The 26,295-nt window shown below is 45.7% G+C and overlaps 1 protein-coding gene across 1 annotated transcript in view; it reads right to left on the bottom strand.

The window, feature by feature from the left end:
- LOC147734863 (galactose-specific lectin nattectin-like) overlaps positions 1 to 23,204 on the bottom strand; it is an 89,816-nt gene extending 66,612 nt beyond the window's left edge. The window contains exons 1-2 of the mRNA XM_086953655.1: positions 23,158 to 23,204; positions 12,015 to 12,062 (exon numbers count right to left, since the gene is read on the bottom strand). Coding sequence (XP_086809781.1) covers positions 12,015 to 12,057 — 43 coding nt within the window. The 5' untranslated portion in view covers positions 12,058 to 12,062; positions 23,158 to 23,204. The remainder of the gene's footprint in view (positions 1 to 12,014; positions 12,063 to 23,157) is intronic.
- Positions 23,205 to 26,295: the final 3,091 nt, after the last annotated feature.

Raw genomic sequence — 26,295 nt, 5'->3', positions numbered from 1 at the left:
AGATCTGGAAGCATGCCGAGCTCAGCGCCCTCCTGAAGAAACCAACAGTGGACCCCACCGACCTCAAGAACTACCGCCCCATCTCGCTCCTCTCTTTTCCTGCCAAAGTCATCAAGAAGGCAGTCAACAGACAGCTTGCCGCCTTCCTTGAGACTAACAGATCCCTCGACCCTCGCAGTCCGGTTTCCGAGCCAACCACAGCACCGAGACCGCCCTCACCGCAGCCACTGACGACATCAAATCCCTGCTCGACAACGGGGAAAACAGCAGCCCTCATCCTCCTGGACCTCTACGCAGCTTTCGACACTGTCTGCCACCGCACCCTAGTACAGCGCCTCAACAACATCGGAATCAAAGAGAAGGCACTGGAGTGGATCATCTCGTTCCTCGCCGGAAGAACCCAGGGAGTCCGCCACTCCCCGTTCAGATCCGAGACCACCGAAATCATCTGCGGCGTACCACAAGGATCATCACTCAGCCCAACCCTCTTCAACGTCTACATGAGCCCTCTCACAACCATCGCACGCAAAACACAACCTCAACATCATCTCATATGCCCACGACACCCAGCTAATCCTCTCCCTCACCAACGACCCCGCCACCGCCAGAACCAGCCTACACGAAGGGATGAAAGACGTCGCAGAATGGATGAAGAACAGCCGCCTGAAACTGAACTCAGACAAGACGAAATCCTCATCCTGGGATCATAGCCCTCTGCCTGGGATGACTCCTGGTGGCCCCCTGCCCTGGGCACCACTCCCAAACCAACGGACCACGCACGCAACCAATGGGATACAAGTTCCCAGGGGTGAGCAGACCACTTTTTGAGCAAATCTTTTCTGATTCACTGCAAAAATTCCACAGTGCTCTCCCTACTCCCAAACACTACCCTTCACAACCCCCTACACTACACTACGCTGCACAACTCCCAATGCTACCCTAAACCCTAAAACACTACCCTACACTACACTAACTCAACAACACAACCCTAAACCCTAAAACACTACCCCCAGCATGACCCTGCCCCTACCCCCAGTCCTGTCCCTACACTGAAACACTACCCTGCACAACATCCCGACAGTACCCCAAACCCTAAAAAATGACCCTACATTACACAAACCCCACAACCCCACAACCCCACAACACTACCGTAAACCTTAACCTTACACTACCGAAACACTACCCTCTACACTACCCTACACCAAAATACACTACTCTACACTACACCTACATAGCCGTCCCTACTCCCAGACACCACCCTAAAACAGTACCACCCTACACAAGTACACAACCCTGCACAGCCGTTACATGACCCTACACAGCCCTGCTTTCCTCTTTCCATGCGTGGTTCCAATCTTCACCCCCTTCCTGCTTCCTCCGGCTTCCTACATACTCAGCAGCAGTATCAGACCCTGGGAGCAAATGGCCGCTGCGATGACCTCCAAAAGTAGCGCCTGCCCCCTACGCATGCGTTGTTAGTACGCATGCGATGTAGCAGCACGCGTACTAAAGGCGACGCGTTGTTACATCGCATGCGTACTAACGCATGCGAAGTAATGGTACGCGAAGATATGTCCGCGCACTAATGGATGTTTCCCTACCCCAACACAACAAAATAGCATAACCTAATATAATATAACATAATAACACCGCTGTAAACATGGGGCTTGGAAACATTTTCAAATTCAGGACCTCTGGAGGACCAGGACCAACCTGTCAAGCTGATCAATCAATCAATCAATCAATCAAGGACATTTATAGAGTGCACTACTTACCCGGAGGGTCTCAAGGCGCTTGGGGGGGGGGGGGGTGCTGCTACTGCTCGAACAGCCAGGTCTTGAGCTTCTTCCTGAAGGAGAGGTGGTCTTGGGTCAGGCGCAGGTCGGGAGGGAGGGAGTTCCAGGTCTTGGCGGCCAGGTAGGAGAAGGACCTTCCTCCTGTTGTCGTTCTTCGGATGCGGGGGACGGCGGCGAGGGCGTGACTGGCTGATCGGAGATGGCGTTTGGGAGCGTAGAAGTTGATGCGGTTGTTGAGGTAGCTCAGGCCTTGATCGTGTAGGGCTTTGTGTGCGTGGGTGAGAAGACGGAAAGTGATTCTTTTGTTGACGGGGAGCCAATGCAGGTCTCTCAGATGTCCGGAGATGTGGCTGTGTCCTGGGATGTCGAGGATGAGTCTGGCTGAGGTGTTCTGGATCCGCTGGAGTCTCTTCTGGAGCTTGGCGGTGGTTCCGGCGTAGAGGGCGTTGCCGTAGTCCAGTCGGCTGATGACGAGGGCCTGGGTGACCGTCTTCCTGGTCCCGGTGGGGATCCACCGGAAGATCTTCCGTAGCATGCGCAGGATGTTGAAGCACGACGAGAAGACGGCGTTGACTTGTCTGGTCATGGAGAGGGAGGAGTCCAGGATGACGCCCAGGTTCCGTGCGTGGTCTGTCGGTTTGGGTGCGGTGCCCAGGGCGGGGGGCCACCAGGAGTCGTACCAGGCGGAGGGCGAGGAGCCCAGGATGAGGACTTCCGTCTTGTCTGAGTTCAGTTTTAGGCGGCTGGTCGTCATCCACTCGGCTACGTGTTTCATCCCTTCGTGAAGGTTGGTTCTGGCGACAGCGGGGTCGTTGGTCAGGGAGAGGATCAGCTGGGTGACGTCAGCGTAGGAGATGATGTTGAAGTTGTGCTGGCGTGTGATGGCCGCGAGGGGGCTCATGTAGACGTTGAAGAGGGTGGGGCTCAGCGAGGATCCTTGAGGGACGCCGCAGATGACTTCGGTGGCCTCTGACTTGTACGGTGGTAGTCGGACTCTCTGTGTTCTTCCGTCGAGGAAGGAGATGATCCACTCCAGTGCCCTCTCCTGGATTCCGACGTTGCTGAGGCGCTGCACTAGGGTGCGGTGGCAGACAGTGTCGAAGGCCGCGGAGAGGTCTAGGAGGATGAGGGCCGCTGTTTCTCCGTTGTCCATCAGGGCTCGGATGTCATCGGTGGCCGCGATGAGGGCGGTCTCGTTGCTGTGGTTGGCTCGGAAGCCAGACTGTGAGGGGTCGAGGGATCCGTTCGTCTCGAGGAAGGCGGCCAGCTGCTTGTTGACGGTCTTCTCGATGACTTTGGCTGGAAACGGGAGGAGCGAGATGGGACGGTAATTCTTGAGTTCGGTGGGGTCCGCTGTAGGTTTCTTGAGTAGGGCGCTGAGTTTGGCGTGCTTCCAGCTCTCCGGGAAGGTGGCGGTGTCGAAGGAGGAGTTGATGATGTCCCGCAGGTGGGGTGCGATGACAGCGTCGGCCTTGTTGAAGACGTGGTGAGGGCAGGGGTCGGTTGGAGATCCGGAGTGGATGGAGTTCATCATGCGGACGGTGTCTTCGGTGCTGATCGGAGTCCAGGCGCCGAGGGTGGTGGTGGAGGTCGGTGGTTCGGTCGTGGCGTGCGTCGGTTGAGTGCTGAAGCTGTTGTGTATGTCCGCGATCTTGTTGTGGAAGTAGGAGGCGAGGGAGTTGCAGAGGTCTTGCGACGGGGTGATGTCGTTGTTTCCGGCGTTGGGGTTGGAGAGCTCTTTCACGATGTTGAAGAGTTCCTTGCAGTTGTGTGCGTTGTTGTCCAGCCGGTCCTTGAATGCAGTTTTCTTGGTGGCGCGGATCAGTTGGTGGTGCTTCCGGGTGGCAAGCTTGAGGGTGGTCATGTTGTCCGGTGTTGGTTCCCTTCTCCAGGCTTTCTCGAGGGCTCAGCAGTTCTTCTTGGAGCTCTTAAGTTCGTCGGTGAACCATGGGGCCTTCTTGCTGCCGGGTCTGCTGGGCGGGGTCCTCAGTGGGGCGAGTTCGTCCGCGCAGTTGCTGATCCACTTCGTGAGGTTGTCGGCGGCCTGGCTGGGGTTCGCTGAGCTGGCGGAGGGTGCTGGCTCAGGGAAGCGGCGAGCTGGTCGGCTGTGATCTTGTTCCAGCTTCTTCGAGCAGCCTGTTGCCGGTGGTGGTGGATCGTCGTTCTTTTGAAGGTGAAGTGGACGCCGCTGTGGTCCGTCCAGTGGAGTCCGGTGGCGTGGCTGAAGACGATGTCTTTGCAGGATGAGAAGACTGCGTCGAGTGTGTGTCCGGCGAGGTGGGTGGGGGTGGACACCAGCTGCTTGAGACCGAGGGTGGCGAGGTTGTCGAGCAGGGTGATGGTGTTGCGGTCGTTGTTGTTCTCCAGGTGGAAGTTGATGTCCCCCAGGAGGATGTAGTCAGCGGAGGGGAGGGCATGCGGGCTGATGAAGTAGGCGATGTCCTCGCTGAATTGTGTGCGTGGTCCCGGGGGTCGGTAGATCAGGGTGCCTCTGAGGGTGGTTTTGGGGTCCGTGTGGATCTGGAAGTGCAGGTGTTCGGCGGTAGTCAGGGTGTCGTCGGTGTTGGTCTTGATGCGGATGGTGTCCCTGTAGATGATGGCGATGTCTCCTCCAGTGTGGTCGTTGCGGTCTCTTCGGGTGATCTTGTAGCCCTCTGGGATGGCGATGGCAATGTCGGGCGCTGAGGAGTCGTTCATCCAGGTTTCCGTGAGGAAGGCGACGTCAGGAGCTGTGGTGTCGAGGAGGTTCCAGAGTTCGATGGAGTGTCTGTGGACGGAGCGGGTGTTGAGGAGGATGCACTTCAGGTGGTTGCTGCTGTTGTTCGGCTTGGTGGGTGCTGGTGTAGTGCAGGTCCGGATGCAGGTGAACTTGCAGGCGTGGCAGCTGAAGGGTCCGTGGGTTAGTCTCGGGGTGGCTCGGTAGCATCACGGGATTCGGCCGGTGTTGAGTGCGTTGAGGGAGGCAGCGTCGTACGTCCGGCGGGTGGGCTGGGGTCAGCGGGGGCCAGGGGTCCTGGCACTGGGCGCTGTCCAGGCACGGACGGGCGCAGACGGGCTTACCTTTGGCGCACCTTCGGTGCTCAGTCGGTGCTCCCGCTGCGCGGTCGCTCTGGGGGCGTCATAAGAGGGGAGCCGGGAGGGAGGGTCTGCGGGGAGGCGGGGAGCACGGGAACCAATCGGCGGGTGGGGGGGTGGAGTCTCGTTGTAGTCCAGCGAGAAAAACCTGGGGGCTTGGCGGCGGCCCTGCGGTGGCTGGGGCGGCGCTGGGACGGTCCTGCGGTGGCTGGGGCGGCTCTGCGGCGGCCCTGCGGCGGCTGGGGCGGCTCAGCGGCGGCCCTGCGGCGGCTGGGGCGTCGTGTAGATCGTGGCACAGGCAGCAGGTAAGGAGGAGCAGGAGGGGGGTGTGGGGGCGACCAGGCCAAGGGCGCAGTGGTCGCTCCAGGGCTGCGCTGTGGGTCCCCTTAAGAGGGGAGCCGGGAGGGAGGGTCTGCGGGGAGCACGGGAACCAATCGGCAGGCGGGGGCGGAGTCTCGTTGTAGTCCGGCGGGAAAAACCTGGGGGCTCGGCGGCGGCCCTGCGGTGGCTGGAGCGGCGCTGGGACGGTCCTGCGGTGGCTGGGGCGGCTCTGCGGTGGCCCTGCGGCGGCTGGGGCGGCTCAGTGGTGGCCCTGCGGCGTCTGGGGCGTTGTGTAGATCGTGGCACAGGCAGCAGGTAAGGAGGAGCAGGAGGGGGGTGTGTGGGCGACCAGGCCAAGGGCGCAGTGGTCGCTCAAGATGCGCTGCCACTGGGGTAAAGATTCAGTTTTCTCATGCTAATGATTCAGCTGGACTCTGTGGAAAAGCTATACAAACTTATGGTGCCCTCTTCAGCTACAGCCTGCATCCTCGCCCTGCTGAACGATTCCAAGCTCTAAAACTGTGACAACTTGCAAATTTGAAAATCTTGACTGAGAAAATGTATCAAAAGTACTAGGCCAGGGAGTGGACTTTCTTGGATGGAAAATTCAAATTTCCAGAACCAATAAGTTCACTGAGACCACTTCCAATTGCTGTCCAACTCATGGAGCTATCTGCGGTTACACATGGCTTCCTTGCCCCTGCTGTAGATTTTCAACTTTATTTCTGGAGAGTTGCAAGGTAAAATCTCCAACTAGGTAAAACCTAGTTGCTATGATCAACACATGCACAATCACAGTCAGCCTAAAATTACATCTATGTCCTGTCTACTCTGACCATTTGATGGCAGTTTGTTTTTAAAGCTCTTTGACAGCATTTTTATTTTTAACACCAAGGGTTTGGCTTGGCTGCAAGGGTAATGGCAGCTCTCTAGTTGGATACATTGAGCTTTTGCCCAGTAATGCCACATGAACAGGGGCTATTAATCAATAAATAAATAGGGCAGTACACCATCTGCCCTCTGTGATGCAGGAGATGTGAGAGAGACTCTTTTGTATCCCTGAATCAGGCAGGGGCCCATTCTTTTCCCCCTGATACTGACCTGCCTTGCCGAGTGGCCTTAATCTTGGAGTAGATACCTCAGTCTGCAGTGTGCCATTACTGGTTCCATCCGCCCCGCTACACACCCCACATCGCCACTGAACATTGGCTATCAGACCCAATTCCATCGGATGGCGTCATACTTCCCAGTGTAGCGCCCCGAGAAAGAAATCCTACTTCCGTAATCTGGACAAGGAAGCAGGTTAACATGTAGCGGCAGGGGGAGATGGTGCTACCATAGGTCATGGTAAGCTGCATCCCATCACAATGGAAGACACAGTGTACTCCAGCCCAGCCAGACCTGCACTCTGCAAAACATGTGACCAACCTCTCTCGCGTCTTGTTGTATGGGTGAATAGCTGAGGTACCCTACTATTCGCCGATCCACCCGCCGTGTATCGCCGATCGGCCTGACTTTAAGGCAGCTCCCTCTACATCCTTCTCTGCAGCAGCAAATCCTGTTCAGTGGTCCTTCTCAGAGAAGGTATCCTGACCTTTTGAACCCTTATATGTCACAGTCTGCACCTTTGTGCAGGTGAAAATTTCAAAACAGTGACATTAGGATTCTTCACCTTGACTTCTTTCAATAGATCCCTGATTTCTTTCTCTAATAATCCCTGCTGACTTGCCCTCACTAAAGTGTACCTTCTCAGATATTTTTCCTTCTAAGTCAAAAGATAAACCGAGAGCAGACCCAATCCACTGCTTATAGAAAAAATTTGTTCCACCACAGTAGGCCCTAACGTTTGACTTTTCCTTAGTCTTGCAGGGTTTTGGTGTTCTTAAATTTATTAAAATGTACTCTATTTTCAAATCTGATTTGGGATGTTTCTTTTGTTGTGTTTTTCTACTGTTTTTGTTTTACATAAATACTTAACATAGGGATTCTATGTTAAGCCTGACTGCTTTTGTTCCAAGCTTTCAGAGAGTCAAGCACAAGTCAATTTAGTGACTTCTGTGATCCACCTTGATTAGGAACGTGGATTTTGTTTGACAAGGGTTAAAATCCTCTGAACTAAAACCCAATTTCCAACAACTACTCATTTGACTGTTTAAGCTGATATTCATTGGACTACAACATCACTTGATATAAATATCTTGCTACTTGTCAACTTTTCCTTCTCAACAATATATAATAAAAAGAGACTTTAAAAAATCATATCTTATGTTCCACATATTCTATTTTGATGTTTTGGTGTCATTTTATTTATTAACATCAATCCATTATTCTAAATCAGTTTTGAATTTTCATTATGTTTGCTCGATTAAGTGTTCTAGACAATTGACTATGAACAATTCTAGACAAAATGCATACTTGCGGGTAAAAAGAAACCAAACATAAATTGTACATTCATTTGTCCTTGTCCTCGAGTTTTGTACCAGCGGTAGCATTGAATGTAAATAATAGGTAGAGTCAATGGTGGGCGGTGACCCTCAACATTGGAGGGGCATCAAGGGTCCAAACCCAGCCGGGGCCAAAAAGATTATTTTTTAATGTACTTAACCACGCTCTTCTCGTTTCGCTCTCCTCTGTGTTTTCTTCTTCCTTCTTGGATGCCATCAGCGCGACAGCATATATGGAGCCTCGGGCAGCCCTCTTTTGCAATTCCGATGCTGCTCTCAGGCTGCAGATGAGCATCATGAGAGCAGCGCCAGGATTGGCTGCAGCGGGCTGTCTTATTGCCCCGGCAGGCACAGGAGACCTAAACCTGCTCTCCACCCAGCAGTCTGAGACAGCTAGTGGAGAGGTTACCACTGCGCATGTCAGGCTGTCCCTCACAAGACAGCCGGCCAAAGTAACATGTGCAGTGTAAACTGGAGTGAGCACCAATCCCCTGCTGCCAGTCAGCAGCAATGCTCCACCCCTAAACACTGCTCTGGCTTGGACTAGTGAAAAAGTAAACAGTAAATAATTTTATTACCATTTTATTTTTCACTTTTACTGCACTGGCAGCAGGTGGCCGATGCTCCTACGCCCTTATGGAGGGTCTGCCACTGGTGGGAAAACTAAAGCAATACAGATCCCACAAGCAGAAGACACCTGAACTAGACAAATACTGTAGGTGTACAAATAGCATTTTAAAGAATCTAATAACTATCTTCATCATAGATGACAAAATGTCTCTGCGTAACTCATGGGAATCTTCAGTCCGGTACCAAGCACCTGAAAGCAGCAATGTCCCTTCAGAACTGAGTTTGAAGTATCTCACAAAACACCAGCTTTATTTTATAAATGTAATAATCTTGCCTCAATGCATTCCAATGACCCTTGTTGTATAGTTCTGCTGTGCTCCTTATCTCTGCTTTCTATTCTTCTAACTACATACACTATCTATCATTGCTTGTAATGCCCTTCTTTCCCAGTGGTGTAACAAGACACTCTATCCCCATGCTAAGTGAATAAAGAGCATCTATCCCAGAGTTTCTCAATTTTATGTTATTTATATATTTTTAAATATTATTCAGTTTATGGACTTCAACAGTTCTATACATTTGTGAGAATAGTTCGTTCAGTTTGATCACCAACATTTAGAATGAGCATGAATTTGACATGTCCAGTTCCAAAATGGTAGAATGGTGCAGAATATATTCCACTAGCATTAATTTGACTGTTGGTCTGTTCTTGGAACAAGCGGGTATTTGCCATGAAGGTGGCTAATCTGCTCTGACATATTTTCCTTTGAATGAATATATATGATGTATATTTATTTTTGTAGTGATTTGGCCTCCTTCATAATCAGAGTCTGCATCGAAATGTGTGTTTATTTTGATTGCTCTTTTCTATACATTTATTTGTTCAAATGGCTAATTTTAAAAATGAACATTGGACTGTCCTCTGTGTCACAGCACCAGCTGCACTATTGATAGCTGCACCCCTGTCATTTCTACAATCCTCCTTCACTGCACCCTATCTCAAGATAATCTTTCCCCTTGACAATCTATCCCACTGTGCTGCTGATCTTACTTTCTAGAGTCTCTCTCTAGTGCCTCCTAACCTTCCACTTTACAATTCGTCTTGTGGAATCAATTCTGTTACCATTCCCCCCTGCTGTTGCAATGTGTCTCTCTGGACTGCCCTGCTAATGTTTTTCTCAGCGTTTCATCTTTCTCTCTCCTAAATCCTTGAAAACTTTGCATCAGTAGTTTGATGTTTCCTACCCTATTCCAAGTAGCACTTCACACCAGTGGTGCTGATAGAGTTTTTAGAGTGAGGGTGCCGCCGTTAATGTTATATTAATCTTATATAAGGAAGTCATAAGACCTGTGGAAAATCCAAGCATCACTCAGAAATCAATGTGGCTAATATGCCACAACTCAGCAGGAGAGTTGTGAGGGTGTGGTATTTAGCCAGCAGTGCATTTTGTAGCAATGGGACCACATTATATATTGTGCCCTGGGGATGCAGCAAGCATGTGCCTTCTGTGCCCCCTTCTGTAAAATTAAAAATGCTGGCACTCATTTGCATGGGGGCGTGGCCGCATGCAAGTTAACGAATCGCTTTTGCTCCGCACAGTGTCATTTTTTGGACATGGGTGCCAAGGCAAATAATGCCCTTACGAGGTGCACTGAAAGTGGCCCATTAAAAGATGTACTACTCTCATTCCGACTCCTAAAATCAGCCCTCTGGAGGGGAAAAAGGGGGCCCTATGGACCCACCAGACAGTCCTGTATAGGCGGGTGGATGCAGTTCGGTATTTCACTTGAATGTGCTGCCCTCAGAACAGCGAGTTTGTGGCAGCGCCTTCTTTCCAATATGGTCTTCCATGTTTGCACCTGGCACACCTTTAGAGAGGTGTGCCATGGCTCAAATAGGGAAAGTGTACAGGGTACAGAATACGGTTCTATTGTGGTAATGCATTGTCATTTACAGACAGCACATTTTCCATTAAAATGGCCACTTAATCCATACATGGGAAAAACGATATAGTGCACAAACAATAACGTATGGACATCGGGTTTCAGAAAACATTTAATATTATAACATTGTGATTTGTTTTGATCCTTCTAAAATCTTTGTTTCCATCACACTTCAGAATTCATTTATGCTTTAGTAATTGCTGGTATCTTTTAAATTATGTGTATAATTTATAATAGGTAGTTAGATGTTGTTGCAGGTTAGAAAAAAAGTAGATGACTCACAGCCTTTAGTTTCGGAAAGCTAGTCTTATAGGCCATTTTTAGAAAATCCTCCCACTTTGCAGAGAAGTACAAATAAATACTGGTTTCTGACTAATCAATGATTTATTTATCAGAAGTCAAAGCCCGACATTTGACCTTTGTCACTAAATTCACAGAGAAAGTGAGAAGATAAACACAAAGGGGCAGATTTACAAGACCCTTGCGCCACTTTTACATCATTTTTAACATGGGAAAAGTGACGCAAAAGTGGCGCAAGGGGCTTGTAAATCTGCCCCAAAATGTAAAGGCATTGGTATTGCTCATCCACCTTTTGAACTCCAGCATGGTTACTTGTGGGGGTGCTACAGCCCCCCCAGTCCTCTACTTCCAGCGCCTATGCTCAAGACTTCACTCCGCCATTATCTCCTAAGCCTCCTTCTTTAAAGAGTCTCTCTTCCTCATCGTTATAACTGTCAATAGTGCAGCAGGTGCATTGACACCACGGCTCAGGGGATATGAGCGCCCCTGTACACAAAGTATACCTGTTTTCTACTGACAAACCAAGAGATTAGAGACCACTTTCCCTGCTTGCATTAGGGCACTTGTTGTAATTGCTATGCCACTGCACCTCTTGTCTCCATTTCGGTAGCCACCCATGTTTGGCCCTAAATTCAAGTTGCACAGGAATTGGATTTACGTGTTTTCTCGTATTTACCATATGCCTCAATATTTTACAGAGGAAAGTTTTGGCAGATAAAACCTGTCAAGATTTACCAGGGAAAGGTCCTGTTTAACAGGGGAGGGAGCATCGTCCCATTAATTTAAATACTCCCAGAAAATTCCTGAGGGATGAAAAAAATGGTATATAATTATTTTAGTACCATTTTATTTTACACTATCCTGCATCCGAAGATGAGGGTCCGGATTGGGCAGGGCCATTGCTACAGAGTGGAAGCAGCATGGCGGAGTGGTGATCTGGCAACTAAAGTTTAAAGTGCACATGTCACTTTGGCCGGCTGTCTTGCGACGGCCAGACAGACACATGCACCGTAAACCTTTCTTACCCACAGTCTTATACAGCTGGGTTGGGAGAAAGCACTTCCAGTGCCCTTGGGAGTATAGACAGAGCCCTTTCCACCCAACCCTGGGACTTCTCTCATGCTGGTTAACAGTATGAGAACAGATCCAGGATTGATTAGGGGAGCTGTCTGGGGCCCTTGCTGGAGGAAAGAAGAATACCCGGACTGGACGAAGAGGATGTGCAGCAAGGTTAGTGTCTATTTTATTTAGTTGGTTTGAACGTATTTAATGTCTATGTGCTAATATGCTCTACATCTCTCAATCAAACTGTTTAATGCCCCAATCCTTATCTTTCTACTTGGAGACCTTTTGGCAAAACATGAAAATGCAACTTTTTCCCTTCTCACTATCAAGACAATCCAGAATTAAAACAAAATACCCATAGGCTTAACACAATTTGGAAATGTGATTGTGAATTATGACACTAATAAATAAATAAAATAGCTAGATGAGTAGACAATTCGATACCTATGGGAAAGTGCAACTAGTGACACTCATTTTATGAAAAACATAAATCACAAACCTTCTATTATTAAGAAGAGAAGCAGAATCCCGAACATTTTCATGGTTTCTGAAAAGAAAAAGAAAATGAGGCGTTTTTTTAATGATTTTCTTGTGATGTGCTCAGGAAGATTCATAAAGTAGTTTAATATATTGTATACAGCCTACAACCACACATTAACAAAGGAAAAACATGGAAAGCAGGCTTAGGCTACTATTTTTCCCGTTGAATCAACAATATTTCTAGAGTGAAATTTCAACTCAAGCAGATTCCTACCCAAGAAGTTAGGAGGCCATAAACAACCCAAATGAAACTAAAGCAAGGAGTATTGAGAAGTAGCCAAGATCCTGAAAGGATGGGTTTGGTTGTCTCGTCAAGTGCCTGTAGCTTACCAAATGATGAACAGACAGGTAACGCAATCTCCTTACCTAGTTTAGAAGCTGATATGGACAGTAATTGAGAGATGGATAGGAGGAAACACTTTTCTAGGAGGGGGCATGTCTATTGCTCCAAAGGGATAGGTGTGGAATGGATAGTGTTTGTAGAACTGGATTGTCCAAAGTAAGTGAGAGGGTATCTGTGGGCTGTCCAACAAGTCCAACGGGCTGTCCAACAAGAAGATTGCCATAACTGACTACTTGGAAAGAGTTGTGATCTTTAGATTGACATAGACTTGTGCATTGAAAGTTGGTTAAGATATCATTGATTGAACAAAGAGATTGCAAGCTACACTGCCCCTTAAACCAGAGAACCTGCACGCCAGATCAACCATTGGATTTCATTTATACAACTTGCGAAGCTTGTAATTTGGGCATAAATAAAACGACCTTTTTCAAGCAGGATCACAAAATAAGAATGTTAGAACCGGGGTCACTGATTCCGACACGGTAGCTTGGCGCGAGGCGGGCAGGCACCCGAAGGCAATGTATAAAGCAGTGGTGCAGCACTCACTGACACTGACTCAATAATACGCACTCAATGAGGAGACACCACACCAGGCTGTTTTATAAAACAAGACTCTTTATCTACTTTTGGTTCAGGTAGGTAATGCTTGGTTCTCGCTTAAAACAGGGTAACCTTTTCTCATATTCTTAGATCAATGCAGGCAACATTGCTTAGGCATAAATTCAATTCAGGAAACAATTCTGATATTCAGGGACAACATAGGCAACATATCCTATACGCACATTCATGAAATGCAACACTTTGTGGGTATGTATACGACATCAGTGACATCTCCGATGCATGGGGATCATACAAGTGACATTTCTTATGCATGGGGATCATCTAGGCAACAGGCACAACATTTCCTAGATGCACATTCACTAAAGGCAATATGTGATAGGCAAGACTGCCCCAGACAGTCCTGATGTGAGCCTGGGAGTCTTTTACTGAATTTTCCAGGCCCTAGAATCCCCATAGGCTTCCTCTGTTGTTAAGGGGAGGCCTCAGCGAAGTTCTAGGCTGCGCCCCTCGCAGGTAACAGTCTGGGGCACCCCACATCAGTTCTGGCAGACAGGGGGTTAAACAAGGCCTTTGCTGCTCGTTCTGAGTCTCTCTTAGTGAGGGGCGGTCATGGGGCTGCCATTCCGCTCTAACCTGGCAGCCCGCTATAAGTACTCAATTCGCCTACCTCCCGGGGGTTACCTGGAGGCGACATTCACTGTTAGGCCCATGCTGGCTCTGCGAGGCACCCGCTGCTTCCTCACTCCCCCTTTGCCTCCATGCTCCTTCGGACCCGGCCTGGGGAGGTCGGGGACTACTGCTCTCCTTGGAGCCCCCTCGCTGATGTCCGGAAGGGCTCCGGGTCTTCTGGTTCTTTTCACGACCTGGGAGCCAGTAAGGGCGCAGTTCTCGGGGGCAGGGCAGCAGGAGCCAATGGGGACGCGGCCCACCAGGGGCGCAGCCTGTGATGCTGCTGGCACCCCGGTTGCCCTGCAATGCTTCTCTGGCACTCCCCAGGCCTAGCGTGGCCTACACAGCGCCCCCTCACTTCGGAGGCTGCAGCGGTTCAAAGGACCGCCCGATCTCCTTCTGGGGCAAAGCGCTCATCTACCGGTCCCTGGCCAGCGGCGGTGATTTCCCTCGACAGCGCCCCCTTTTCCACACAACGCGGGGGCCGCGACAGCGATCTGGGGCCACAGGGCACTCTATGAGTCAGCGCTTGGGATCAAGGGCACAGTCGGGACCTGGGCAGCAGCGGTGATTCGGCAACAGCGTTTTGGGAGCTTGCAGCACTCTCTGCTTCCAGCACATGCAGGTCACAACACCTGGAAGGATCTGCCCTTATAAGTCTCAGCGTGTTGCAGTCTCAGCGCATACTTCATACCTCAGGGCCTCCAGAGGGGGGTGGTACTCTCAGGCTCCCAGCGCCATGGCTGGCGTCAGTTTCACAGCACTTCCCAGTCTCAGCGCTAGTTGATAGCAGGCCTTTAGCTGCAGTTACTTGTGGGAAGGGTACAGGGTTGAGTTGGCAGGCACATGAGGCTGGATGGTTCCCTGCGGCACACTGGAGTTGGTCTTCTGGGTTTCCCCCTCACTGGGCAAGGTCAGCAGGCTGGCAGACCCCATCAGCTATCTTGGGTACAGCAGGGCCTAAGCTCAGTCAGTCTCAGTAGTGTGGGTTCCCCCCTAGGCCCAACAGCCTATACTCCTGCAGAGGGTTCCCCAGGTCCAGTTGTGCCCAAACTAACTAGTCAGGTTTCCCTACTTTCCTCTTATATCCCTAGGTCAGGTGACCCTCCTGGAAGGCGGCAAAGCATAAATCCTCCCTGGGCTGGAAGGTTCCAGGGGCATCTACCATGTCTGTCTATGTGACAAAAAGGCGGACGGCAAGGACAGAGTAGCAGTATGTCCCAGTCTGCTCCTAACTACTGGTGCGTGCATGTACAATGGCCACTCCGCAGTAGCAGGGGCCTGTGGCAGCCATATTAATAGGAGAGAGCACCTACACTTCAGCACTGTTTGGCAGGGGTAAGGCGCCAGAGGCTTAGGTCCCCAAAAGAATTTTGGGGCAAAAATGAGGCAAAAAGGCAAATAAAACAGGGTACAACCACCCTAGGGCTGACAGGTCTAACAAAGACATTTTATAAACTGCCAGACCACATATGTAATTTATGTGATTGTCTGTGGGCATGACCAGGTTCAAGTTTATTGTTGAAGTTCATTACTATATATTAACATCATAAAATGTGTATCCAATGAGCTTATTTCTTGCTAACGTACATTTCTAGAGCAAGTTAATGAACTAAGGGGCATATTATCAAGAACGGCGTTAAAATTAGGCTAAAGCTGCGATACTTTTAACCCCGTTCTTGATAATATGCTCCTAAAAGCGTCCCATATTTCTTTGAAATAGACAAAAATTAAAATAATAGACTCAATGCAGATGACAACAATCATTCAACTTTGATCTTTACACACGTCATGTCACAGAACATCTTTAAATAATTTAATACTGGGCAGAGATAGAGGCCTTTCTCAACCTTTAAAACATTTACAGATAAAACTGGCTGCAGTGGCTGAAGTGAATTAACGTGGTGACTTCATGGGAAGTCACTACATGGCAGCCAATCATCATGATCATTAGCTTTTAGTAGTACAGGAGGTTGAGGCCAAGTTCAAGAAACTGCAGTAGTGCTTGTGCAAAATGAGCTGGGCCACTGTGGACTTTTTCTGCTGTAGATGCAACCAAGGCCATGTTCATCAACATTTGAGTGATCACTGGTTAGTCATTAAGTTGGGCAAATAGGACAGATCATTGTGGTCTTCTTTTCACCATTAATACAACCTAGACAAATTTTATGGAGTTTAAGCAACCAGCGTTTCCTACTAAAGGCCATTGCCAAGAATTGAATGAATTTACAGTTTAACTGCGGGTTGCTGGGGTTAAGGCATGCTATAATGGAATCCCTACACATACAGATACCTCTGCCATTGATGCTTCTTTTTAGTAATTGTACATATAGTTTATGCAGCTGTGAACAGATGCAGATTAAGTAGTTGTGACCAGATCTATATTGGGAAGACCACAAGGGAGTTATGGAATATGTGAGGACACAGCTCAATAAAGATGTCTCATATCCCTAATATCACATAAGTGTACAGTGACAGATAAGGACTGGTTCCGCTTTCGTGCCATTGATAGCGAGAGCAGAGATAAGGAATAAACACGCAGACAATGTAATTTATCTTTAACACACACATGTTGGGTATTTAATTTGATTGGCAGTTTGTTGATAGGCATTTGTAATAATAGAACCATAATTCTATAATTTTGGAGTGCTTTGTTGAATCAGTAATCATTTATAGCCTGGACATATTTTAAAAAGGTCTGTAAAATCTCTACTCATTTACTCCAACTTCTGTTTACCGAGCACAATTGGTGTTTAAATACATTGATTTGTCTTTAATTTCATTATTTTTTTATTATGGTTTTATGAGAGCTATGGACACAATATGGGCTATTTTAGATGAGACAATTAAATGGAATTGAACCTTTGTAGGTATTTGACTGTTTCTTCTACTAAGATGGCTGCTGACATGATTTTGTTTACTTGTGTGCCCAACTTAGTTACCACTTGTGGGATTTGATATTAGATTGTGCTTCAAATTCAGAGCTGACTTTAGAATAATAGTAACAAAGCATTTTCCCAATAATGGCTCCCTTTGTTTATTATATTTTTTATAAAGAACACATTTTTCTTTTTCCAAGAGGGCTAATGCTATAATGTAGATATTGAACAAGTGCCTAATATGACTGGATTTATTGAAATGACTTCCGGGTTGGCTTTTATAGGAATAGGATCATGGCCCTCTTTTTGCACACAACCATGATGCTGTAACTTGGCTCTGAATAAATGTTTTAGGTATGGGAATATGAATACATTTGATTGAAATATTGTTGGTGCCATATTTGTCAGAAAACCTATACCATCATGAACAATGGGTGTATAATTGAGATTTTTAAATTATTGGAGAGGATTATACCTTCGTTCAATAGCATTCTTGTGTGGACTTTTGATTATTCGTTTGTTTGTATAATTGGGTTGTGATGTGCTTGATAGTTTGCCTGCTATCTGATGAGCCCTACCTGACTTGTTTAAGATGGCCAGATGGTTTCATTTGGTTAATAGACGAAGAACATTGAACTAATTATTAGGAACTGGCTGTGCTGTTTCCCAACATGATGCAATTTATATATTTTGAATTATTATTCAGTTTCATGGACCTCACCTGTTCTATGCATGTGTGTGAAAGGTTCAGGGCAGTTTGATCACCAACATTTAGAATGAACATGAATTCGACATGGCCAGTTCAAAAATGGTAGAACAATGCTTAATACTTGGCATGAGTATTAATTTTACGGTTGGTCTGTTCTTGGAACAGGCATGTAATACCTAGATAGGTGGCTAATGTACTCTGACATATATTTCTTTGGATAAGTACATACGTTATATTTTTTTGTTGACTAAGCCTTGGTTCATTTTCAGAGTCTGCATGGAAATATTTGTGTATTTTGAATACACTTTTCTATATGTTAGATGTTGATATGGCTAATCTCAATAACAAACATTTGACTTTTACTTTGAGCACCCACATATGGTAGAATATTACATAAACGGTATTTGAATTTTTGATAATATGATTATTGCTGGAGTTAATATGACTCTGTAAATACTTTCAAAAATGGTTAGAAAAAAATGCAAATAAACACAGGTTTTAGACAATAATAATTGAGTGAAAAAAGTATTGATTATGCATTTTGTTGTTTTTATATACTGCATTAGGCTAGGCAATTATAATAGAATAATATTAATACTTAATTTTATATAGGATTTAAAGAATAACAAACTGTGACTGTCTACTCAGAAATGAATATTTGAGATAAAGGTGTAAAAAAAGAGTTTTGGTATATTTTAACCCCTTATCCGTGTGGCAAATTCTGCTGCGGTGCAAGAGGGGCGGGGCTGGGCGTGGCGCTGCCATATTGAGGACGGCTCCCGGCCATCATGCGTCTCAGTAGGCGTGTGCTCATGATGGCCGGGAGGCGTCCGAACTCCCCACACAGATCAATTCTCCCACACAGGTGGTGAATTAACCGCACATGGGAGGAACGCCAAGGTTCGGACGGCTCCTGGCTGTCATGAGCACACGACTACTATGACTCATGATGGCCAGGAGTCTTCCTGAGCATGAATGAGGTTGACATTCTTATTTACAGGAAACATGACTGTTCAAAGCGTTTGGGCTCGCATCTTGTAAGATCCATATGCATACCTGCCAATCCCAGAGTATGAGGAATTAAAAGAATGGAAGTGTACTTAAGAAATGGACATCAATGTAAATTTGCAGAGAAGGGTACCAATAAAGATTACAAATTGCTTATACATTAGTTGACTACTTTATTATAAATCTGCACCTGTCTCATGTCTTGCTTACATTTAGGGTCACAATGTTTTGGTGGGGATTAAGTGCCCTAAGATGTAACATATAGTTTGCATGATTTTAACAACTTGTAGTTTTAGTATTTTTCCAGTTATGTCCTGATCTTACAATTGCAGTTAAAGTGATTTTAACATGTGTCATATATTACTTATGTTTATCAGCCCTAAGGATGTCCCGTTGTTTTCAGAATGAAACATGTTGGCTGTGTAGTCATGCACCTTTCAAGAGAGAAATACAGAATAATACTATGAATACAAACAAGCATCCTCATACTGGATCAACCTTACAATTGTGTTAGAACACATATCTAGTCATAATTTTTCTTTTGGCTAACCATGGAATACTCTAACTTCTCACACAGTGCCTATTCCAAATATGTGAATAGCAATTTTATGATACAAGGTTTTTTGATTGGTTAACCCCAGAAATAGGGCACCTGTGCCTTTGAACCACTCTTGGTTATTTAGATTATTGATTGAATAGGCGTGGAACTGTAAATAACATGGGTCACTGGCAAAAGCTTACTTAAGTGAGTTTAATTTGCAATGAACCATACCCAGTTTCTTGCAAAGTGTGGTTAGCAGGGTGCATTGCTCACAGTGTAATACAATCAATAATGAATAAATATGGAATGTATTCATTCATTAAAATATAGCACAATGGAAATATTGGTAAATTAGCTTCACACTCATGGGGGCAAAGAGGGATAAATAATAAACCTTTCAGTCACCGAGCATGCAGTAAGGAAACGCAAAATCTGCAGTTTGAAGATATGTTGGATTAAAGTACCCTTCAATAAAACGCATTACGGTCACAACTCAGGTTAAAACACAATGTTGAACTTCATGATCAAGAGGGTTAGACTATTTCCATAAAGATGAATCTGAGTGGAAGCGAGGTGCTATTTCTGGATTAGTCATAGAGAAAAGTTTATAGTTCTTCCTGGGGATTGAGTGATGGTGATGCAAGGAAAGTGCAATAAGGGAGGCATTGGTACAGAATAGGGGTCTGTTGGAGAAGGGAGGTTATGCAAGTTATGACACTACATGTCTTAGGTGTTCTATAATTTCATTAGGGCTACATGTTATATCAACATTATTCTAGCATTTGTATATATGGTTATCCTCAATTTGGCACCACATAATTATTGAACTGTCCACAAATGATGAAAATGTCGTGTCATGTTGGCCGGGACTTATAATTATTCATGTTAACCAATTAACTTTTTGCAATTGTTCAACCATTCCCGGAACTGATAACAACTGACCAAATTCTTGAATTTCATAAAAGATATTTTGTCAGAATCGCTAATTGGATTTGCAAATACTAAACTGACTTTTTCTGTGGTAAAGGTTGATAAAGTGTAACTTTTGAAATCAAAGTTTTCACTATGGACTAGTGAGATCATATAAAGGTGAGCAGCGCATCATTATATGTTTGTATTATGAAGTGGTGAGTTCATATAAAGGTGAGATGAAGCGGAACAGGAGACGAAGGAATGTAAATGTAATTGCTCATTTATGCTGTGGACATACAAGGTGTGCTCATTGGAAATGTGTGGAAGCATTTTGTATGGCACCATAAGAACTAGAAGGAAAGCGTTGGATAGTATAGCAACACTATTGCCAGTGTAGCACATGGAGTCTTTAATATATATGATGAAGGAGAGCAAAACAGCGCAGTTGCTGAAAATTAATGCAGGCAGGAACTAAATATGCCAAGACAAGCTGAGCAAGTGGTTTCTGGGAAAGCGATATAAGTCTTGGTAGCATGGTAGGAGTAATACTGCCAGAATCTCATGAGTGTATTTTCTCAGGTGGAAAAGACATAAAAATGCTAGCAGGGGTTGTTATTGGCATTAGGTTGCTGAGGGCATATGGTGAAAAAGATATTAATACCCTCATGCACAGAAGATGCCCAGTAAGAGCAGCAGTGAAAGTTTCCACTATACTGACATACAAGCTGCAGCAGTGGCAAAGAAAGCATGTTTTGCTCACCAGAACTATTATAATACAGATATGTGTAGTACAAGCTACTGTCTCAGACAAAGTGTAAACCCTTCAAACACCTGTAGTGCAATCTTTCCTCACATACAACAGGTACAGTATAGTACAGTCCCGGTCAGGGATGCACATTTCAGACTTCTCTCATGAGCAAGAACAGTAAAATCATCTGCGGTTTAAAGTTACCTAAGACACAGAGCAGGTACCATTCTGGCTTCCTTCATGGACAGAGCAGCTACTGGACAAGCATCCTCAGTACATGGTACACTCATACACAAAGCATGTACAGTTGCAACCTTTTCTTAAACTCAACCAACACTAACTGTGTCAAATATCCACAGTACATGTTCTCTGACACATGTATGAAGCAAGTATGGTACATGGTAGAAGCCTTTACGTTGCTCATTTCACTGACAATGAACAGGTAAAGTTAGTGAATGCTTGTCATGAGGAAAAACATTTACAGTGCAAGTACTTACCAGCATCTGCAGTTCAAACGCCAAGCAAGCAGGTACACTTCAATCATGCACAGTAACCAGCCCTTACACACAGAATAAGTGCAGTAGGTGAAGATTCCAGTTCTCACACAATGCATAACAATGATGATGATTGCAAGATACCCACAAACAAAGAGATGGTATATTGTGAATATTTGTTGTGTGAGTATTTCTCAGCTCATAGACAGAGCTTAATGTTAGCCGGTGCTTTCAAGCTGGGGCCACTGGCACTATTTCTTGGGGACTGGAACATATTTTGCCTCAGTCGTCATTGATACAGAGCAAGAAAGTAAAAGGGAGAAAAGCGGTTAAAAAAGGGGAAGAGAATAATGAAAAAAGAGTGGGAACGTAAGAAGCAGGAATGAAAAAAGAGTCTGCAAAAGTGAGAGAAATGGTTGAATGAATGAGACATGAGGTGGAATCAAAATTATAAAAGTTTGGCATTGGGCATTCTATAGGTTTCCGAGAAAAATATGGTCATCAGCACTTATTATTTTACAAAATAAACACTTCTCAGACACAACATGCACATCAAGGGTAGCAGGACAAACATCCATTCCACAAACAGATTAGGTACAGCATTGGTATTATTGAGGAATAACATTACTAGCATTCCTCACAAACCTTAATAAACTTGTCCAGAAGAGCTAAAACTGCACTCAACCAACTGCTGTAGGAACACTCCTGCGCTACCATGGCATCATAGCATTTCTCCTCCACAATGAGGTCTCTTGCCACAGTGATGTATTCAGAGAAACCATCTCCATCCCTGGCAGCAATACAAGGTGAGCATTTTGCAAATCTACTAACTGTAGTCATCCCGGGCACAATTCACAGAACTAACTTAAGACAAAATCCTAAACCTACTACTTTTGGTATTCACAGAAGTTAGGATTTTGTCTTAAGTCTGTCTTAAGACAAACTTAAGACAAAATCCTAACGTCTGTGAATACCAAAAGTAGTCATTTCAGGATTTTATCTTAAGTTAGTTCTGTGAATCAGGCCCTAAAAGTTTAAAAGGTTCAGGTTAGCAATAATATGCCAACATTGGCAAAACTTCTCCATTTTCAGAAAATCTCTCAAAACCAAGCTCTTTGCCTGCAAACATCAGTTGCATTTGTCAGCAGTCTTCAATTCTAGAGTTCACAAACACTATTTGGATGTCAAAGTGTTTTATAGAAGCAGTTAAATATTAGTAGTGGTCAGTTTTTGCCAAACCAATGAGATACTGCATTGTCACCAATATTTACCTGGCAGTTCTCCACTCAAGAGTGTCCACGTTCTAGATATGAAGCTTACATTTACCAAAGGATTGCGTTGCTCTGTGTGGCTTGGGAAATCTAGAGTAATGCAAGGCAATGTCGCTGCCTTGCATTACTCTGTACCAAGAAGGCGTTACAAAGTTGGAGCATGGGTGTTCTCATCGACCCCTGTTTTTTGGTGCATTTCCAAATTTATCAAGACTGGTAAACCTGGCATTGTGTATAACATGTATGCGCAACAAGGAGAAGTATGTTTATTTCGCCTTATTGTTTCCTCTTTCTTAGTGTGCTGCATTCTGCCTTCTGCAGCACACTTAGAAAGAGGAAAACACCTCTACGGATTGTATTTGTGCAGGAGTTATTCCTCCATGCACCAAAACTATCCTTCATGCAACCCAGGCACCCTTGCACCAGGATTTAGTACCAACAAGGGTACATGCATTGGCGCTAGGCAGCTCATAGTGCGGCAGCACAGGCAGAGGGCAGATATGCCCCATATCCTGTTAGATATAGCACATTGCAGTCCTCTCCATTTCACACAGCACAGCAAGCTGTCTTGCTACGTTGTGCTGTGTCAAATGTTATAAACTCTGCCCTGAAATTTCCAGCACCATAGTAAAGTTACTGAATAAGACTTACACATTTGTACATTATGTGTGTTCAAAATTACATCTGTCACCTGACAACTTTGTGCATGTAAAACAAAATAAAAAGCCAGCTAAGGCAGCATCTTGTTGCAATGGAAAAACATCCCTCGCTATAATCTACCTCCAACTCTCTAGTCTCCCCCTCATGAAAACGAGCCTTAACCTGAGCTGCCCCGCAATGCATGCTCTTCCTACACACAGCTGAGTCTCCTTGCCACACACTGTCCCCTTTCTCTATACAGTGCCCTTGTTGCAGAATACAAGGATTAGTAACAGTTTAACTCCCTGCTCGATGAGCAAAGACTTACCTGGCAAAGCAGGGTCAGCAAGCTTCACTGTTAATAACTGACTGAGTGTCAAAAACAGCAGTTGAATTTCAGTGATCTTCTGGTCTCCTTATATTAGCAGGCATATGCAAATAGTTAAACACACTTTTTGGTCCCCCACATATTTCCTGTATGTAAACTTACTAGACGGGTTATCCCTTCTTGGTTTCATGCAAAGATATAGGTGCATTTCCTGCTTGATGGCTTTTCTCCTGTCTATCAAGGTTATCTCAGGAATGTTCCCATTTTTCCATAGCCATCACACAGCTAGCACAAAATGGCCTACTTCCCTGAATAATAAGAATAGCTTTTTTCTTTTTTACAGGACTAAAGGTGTCATTTTGCACTAACCCTTCACTCCACGGCTTCGGAATCACAGCTTTATCATGTGTGCTTAGTTTGGTCTACCATGCACATGAAGCATTTTTTAAACACATTTTTTCACAAATAGTAACATCTTCAATCATCTTATTATTTGTTTGACACTGAATATAACATATAGACCGATGGTATTAATATATAGAGTAGGTCATTTGTAATGAATAAGCAGCATGAAAATGGGGAATTGGGAGTTTTTGTCAAAGGCTATCATAGTTATCCATAATAATATTGTGTCTTCAACAGCATCACTACTCAAAGAGCTGTTGATTGCCTGACAGCAAGGATAAGACATGGTGATCTTGACACCTCATATTCGGTTGTGCATTAGAGTATCTGAGTTTTTACCTCCTATCCTTCCAGCACAGTCAGCAAGGGTCAACTAATCTTGTTGCCAGTACTCAGACCCAAACATTACATAAATGACTTAAATATATGTCTGTCCACTGCAGCACTACTTTTCTTGAACATATACTGTGCTGGAAAGTAAAATGCTTTCATGTACTGTATACGCATCAATGTTAAGCTTTGCTTGATTTAAACATGCAACACAATCCGATGTTCTTTGATAAAAAATTTAAAAACGCATTTTCATTTTGATTAATTCACCAGTCAGGCAATGGAGAATGACATCCTTGGTACAGATGAGGTACATTGAACAAATAGAAAAGCAGTACTGGACATGACTAGCATTGGTGTGTTTGTATCAATCGATGGAGATGATCCTACAAAAATATTTATGGTTACACCACGGTTGTCGGCAGGGGTTGGAATTAGGTGTTTATTTGCAAAGCAGCTTATGTTATATGTAACGGGAGCCAATGGCCTAGAAAAACCCTGCCGTCTGGTCACACAAGATTTGGCATTTCCAGACAATTATCAAACAAACAAGGCTGCTACTTGGGTCCAATCAGACAAAAAAAAAATCCATTACCTTGTGTTCATACATATCGTTCTGTACACACACTAGGTATTCCTGATATGGGCCTTATATGTCTTTGGGGCAGTTTCATGCTGGCATGAGGTCATGGTATACGTCTGATTGGGTCTTACAATGGTCATATCACTGTGTCACTCTGACACATTAGATTGAGGGCGCTTCATCCAGTGCATCCCTAATCTGCGTAATTCCAGTAGAAAACCTATAGCCACAAGTTGTCGGTAGCCCTTTGGGATGTCTCCATCGTAGCTCAGGGGCACTATTAGTTCTGTATGGGGCACTGGCTCTCCTGTGATATCCTCCAGGATTTAATCTATCTTAAGCCAAAAGTTTTGCACTCTGGGGCAGTGCCATGCTTTTTGAGCAAAATCAGCCTCGTCTTTACTGCAACGCAAGCAGTGTGGTGTCACCGTGTAAGCCATAGAAGTACAATCGGGCCGGGTGTAATATATACATTTGAGGTAATTGAAGTGCACCAGAGGATTGAAACCTTTCCAAGATACAGTGCAAATTACGAAGCAACGGTAAGCCCATTGTGCATCGCTAATCTTTATGACTTCTTGCCAATCGCTGTGCGCCTTGGTTCAACCAGCGGCCGGAACTCCTAAGAGAAGGCATACAGTGTTGCTATCACCCATATTGACAATGAGGCCTGTAAGATATTTGTGAGTGCTGGTAGATCCATAGTTTCACCAGTGTATCAAATAACAAGGTCCACATTAAATTATGAGCTCAATAGAAATGAAACTCACAAGTGTAGTAGGAGCAGTGCACAGGGTGCTGACATGGCCATAGGAATTTTTCTAAAAAAAATCTCCCATGTACCCTATTTCGAGGCCACAGACTGCTGCTGTAGCTGCTTATTCCCGACCCAATGAGAACCCTGTGCACCACTCCAATGGGAGCCTAGGGGAGTATAATAAGGATCCTGGGTGAAGGTCCAACATCTCCTTACAGAGGGAATGTGCAGTACCTAAGAGGTCATGGAAACAACGTGAGGGCCTTCTAAACAAGTATTGGGCTAGTGACAAGGGAGAGGCTGCATCTTGTTCCTGTTGGGTCGTTGAACCAATATAACGCTAACATTCATTGCGCCACTCTACATTAAGCCTCAAGATCTTGGGCATTAAGTCTTCCGATTTCATATGGAAGAGTGAGTGTGTCCCTGTTGTGATAGTTATGAACCCCCATACGAAGCTGACCGGGAGTTCCGCAGGCCAGCCACTGAGTCACACAGACTCCCAAAGAAACACTACATTGGTAATGATTAAAAGAAAGATGTTCACAGCATGGGGAGGTGATGCGGTGCAAGTGCCAGCATCATCAGTTCCTTACCACCACAGGGGAGGTGAGGTGTTGGTTCCTTACTACCACTCGGGAAGGTAGGTGTCAGTTCCTTACTGCTACACAGGGGGCGGGGGGAAATGCCTCAGTTCCTTACTGTTCCAGGGGAGGTGAGGCATCAGTTCCTTACTGATGCAAGCGAGGTAAAGCAGTGGCGGTGTGTCTGTACCTCACAACGCCGCAGTGTAGATTAGTTGGGCAGATCCCCCACATCGGTTATTGACTCAGCGATGATGCAGGTGAGGCACTGGTGTCAACAGGCATTGAGGCCTCATGCTCTTCACAAGCAGTGCCTTTGTCTCCAGTGCATGCAGCGGCCTCAATGATAAAGTTAGTATCTATAGGTTGCAGGCATCACCAGGCTTACAGGCTGCAGTGCAATGCCCGAAGTGTCTCATGCTCATCATGAGCGTTGCCCTTGGCTCTGGAGCAGGCCACATCATTGCTGATGTTGTTGA

The sequence above is a fragment of the Lissotriton vulgaris genome, chromosome 1_2 (assembly GCF_964263255.1).
Source record: "Lissotriton vulgaris chromosome 1_2, aLisVul1.2, whole genome shotgun sequence".
Taxonomy (NCBI): domain Eukaryota; kingdom Metazoa; phylum Chordata; class Amphibia; order Caudata; family Salamandridae; genus Lissotriton; species Lissotriton vulgaris.
This window is presented reverse-complemented; position numbering and strand designations above follow the sequence as displayed.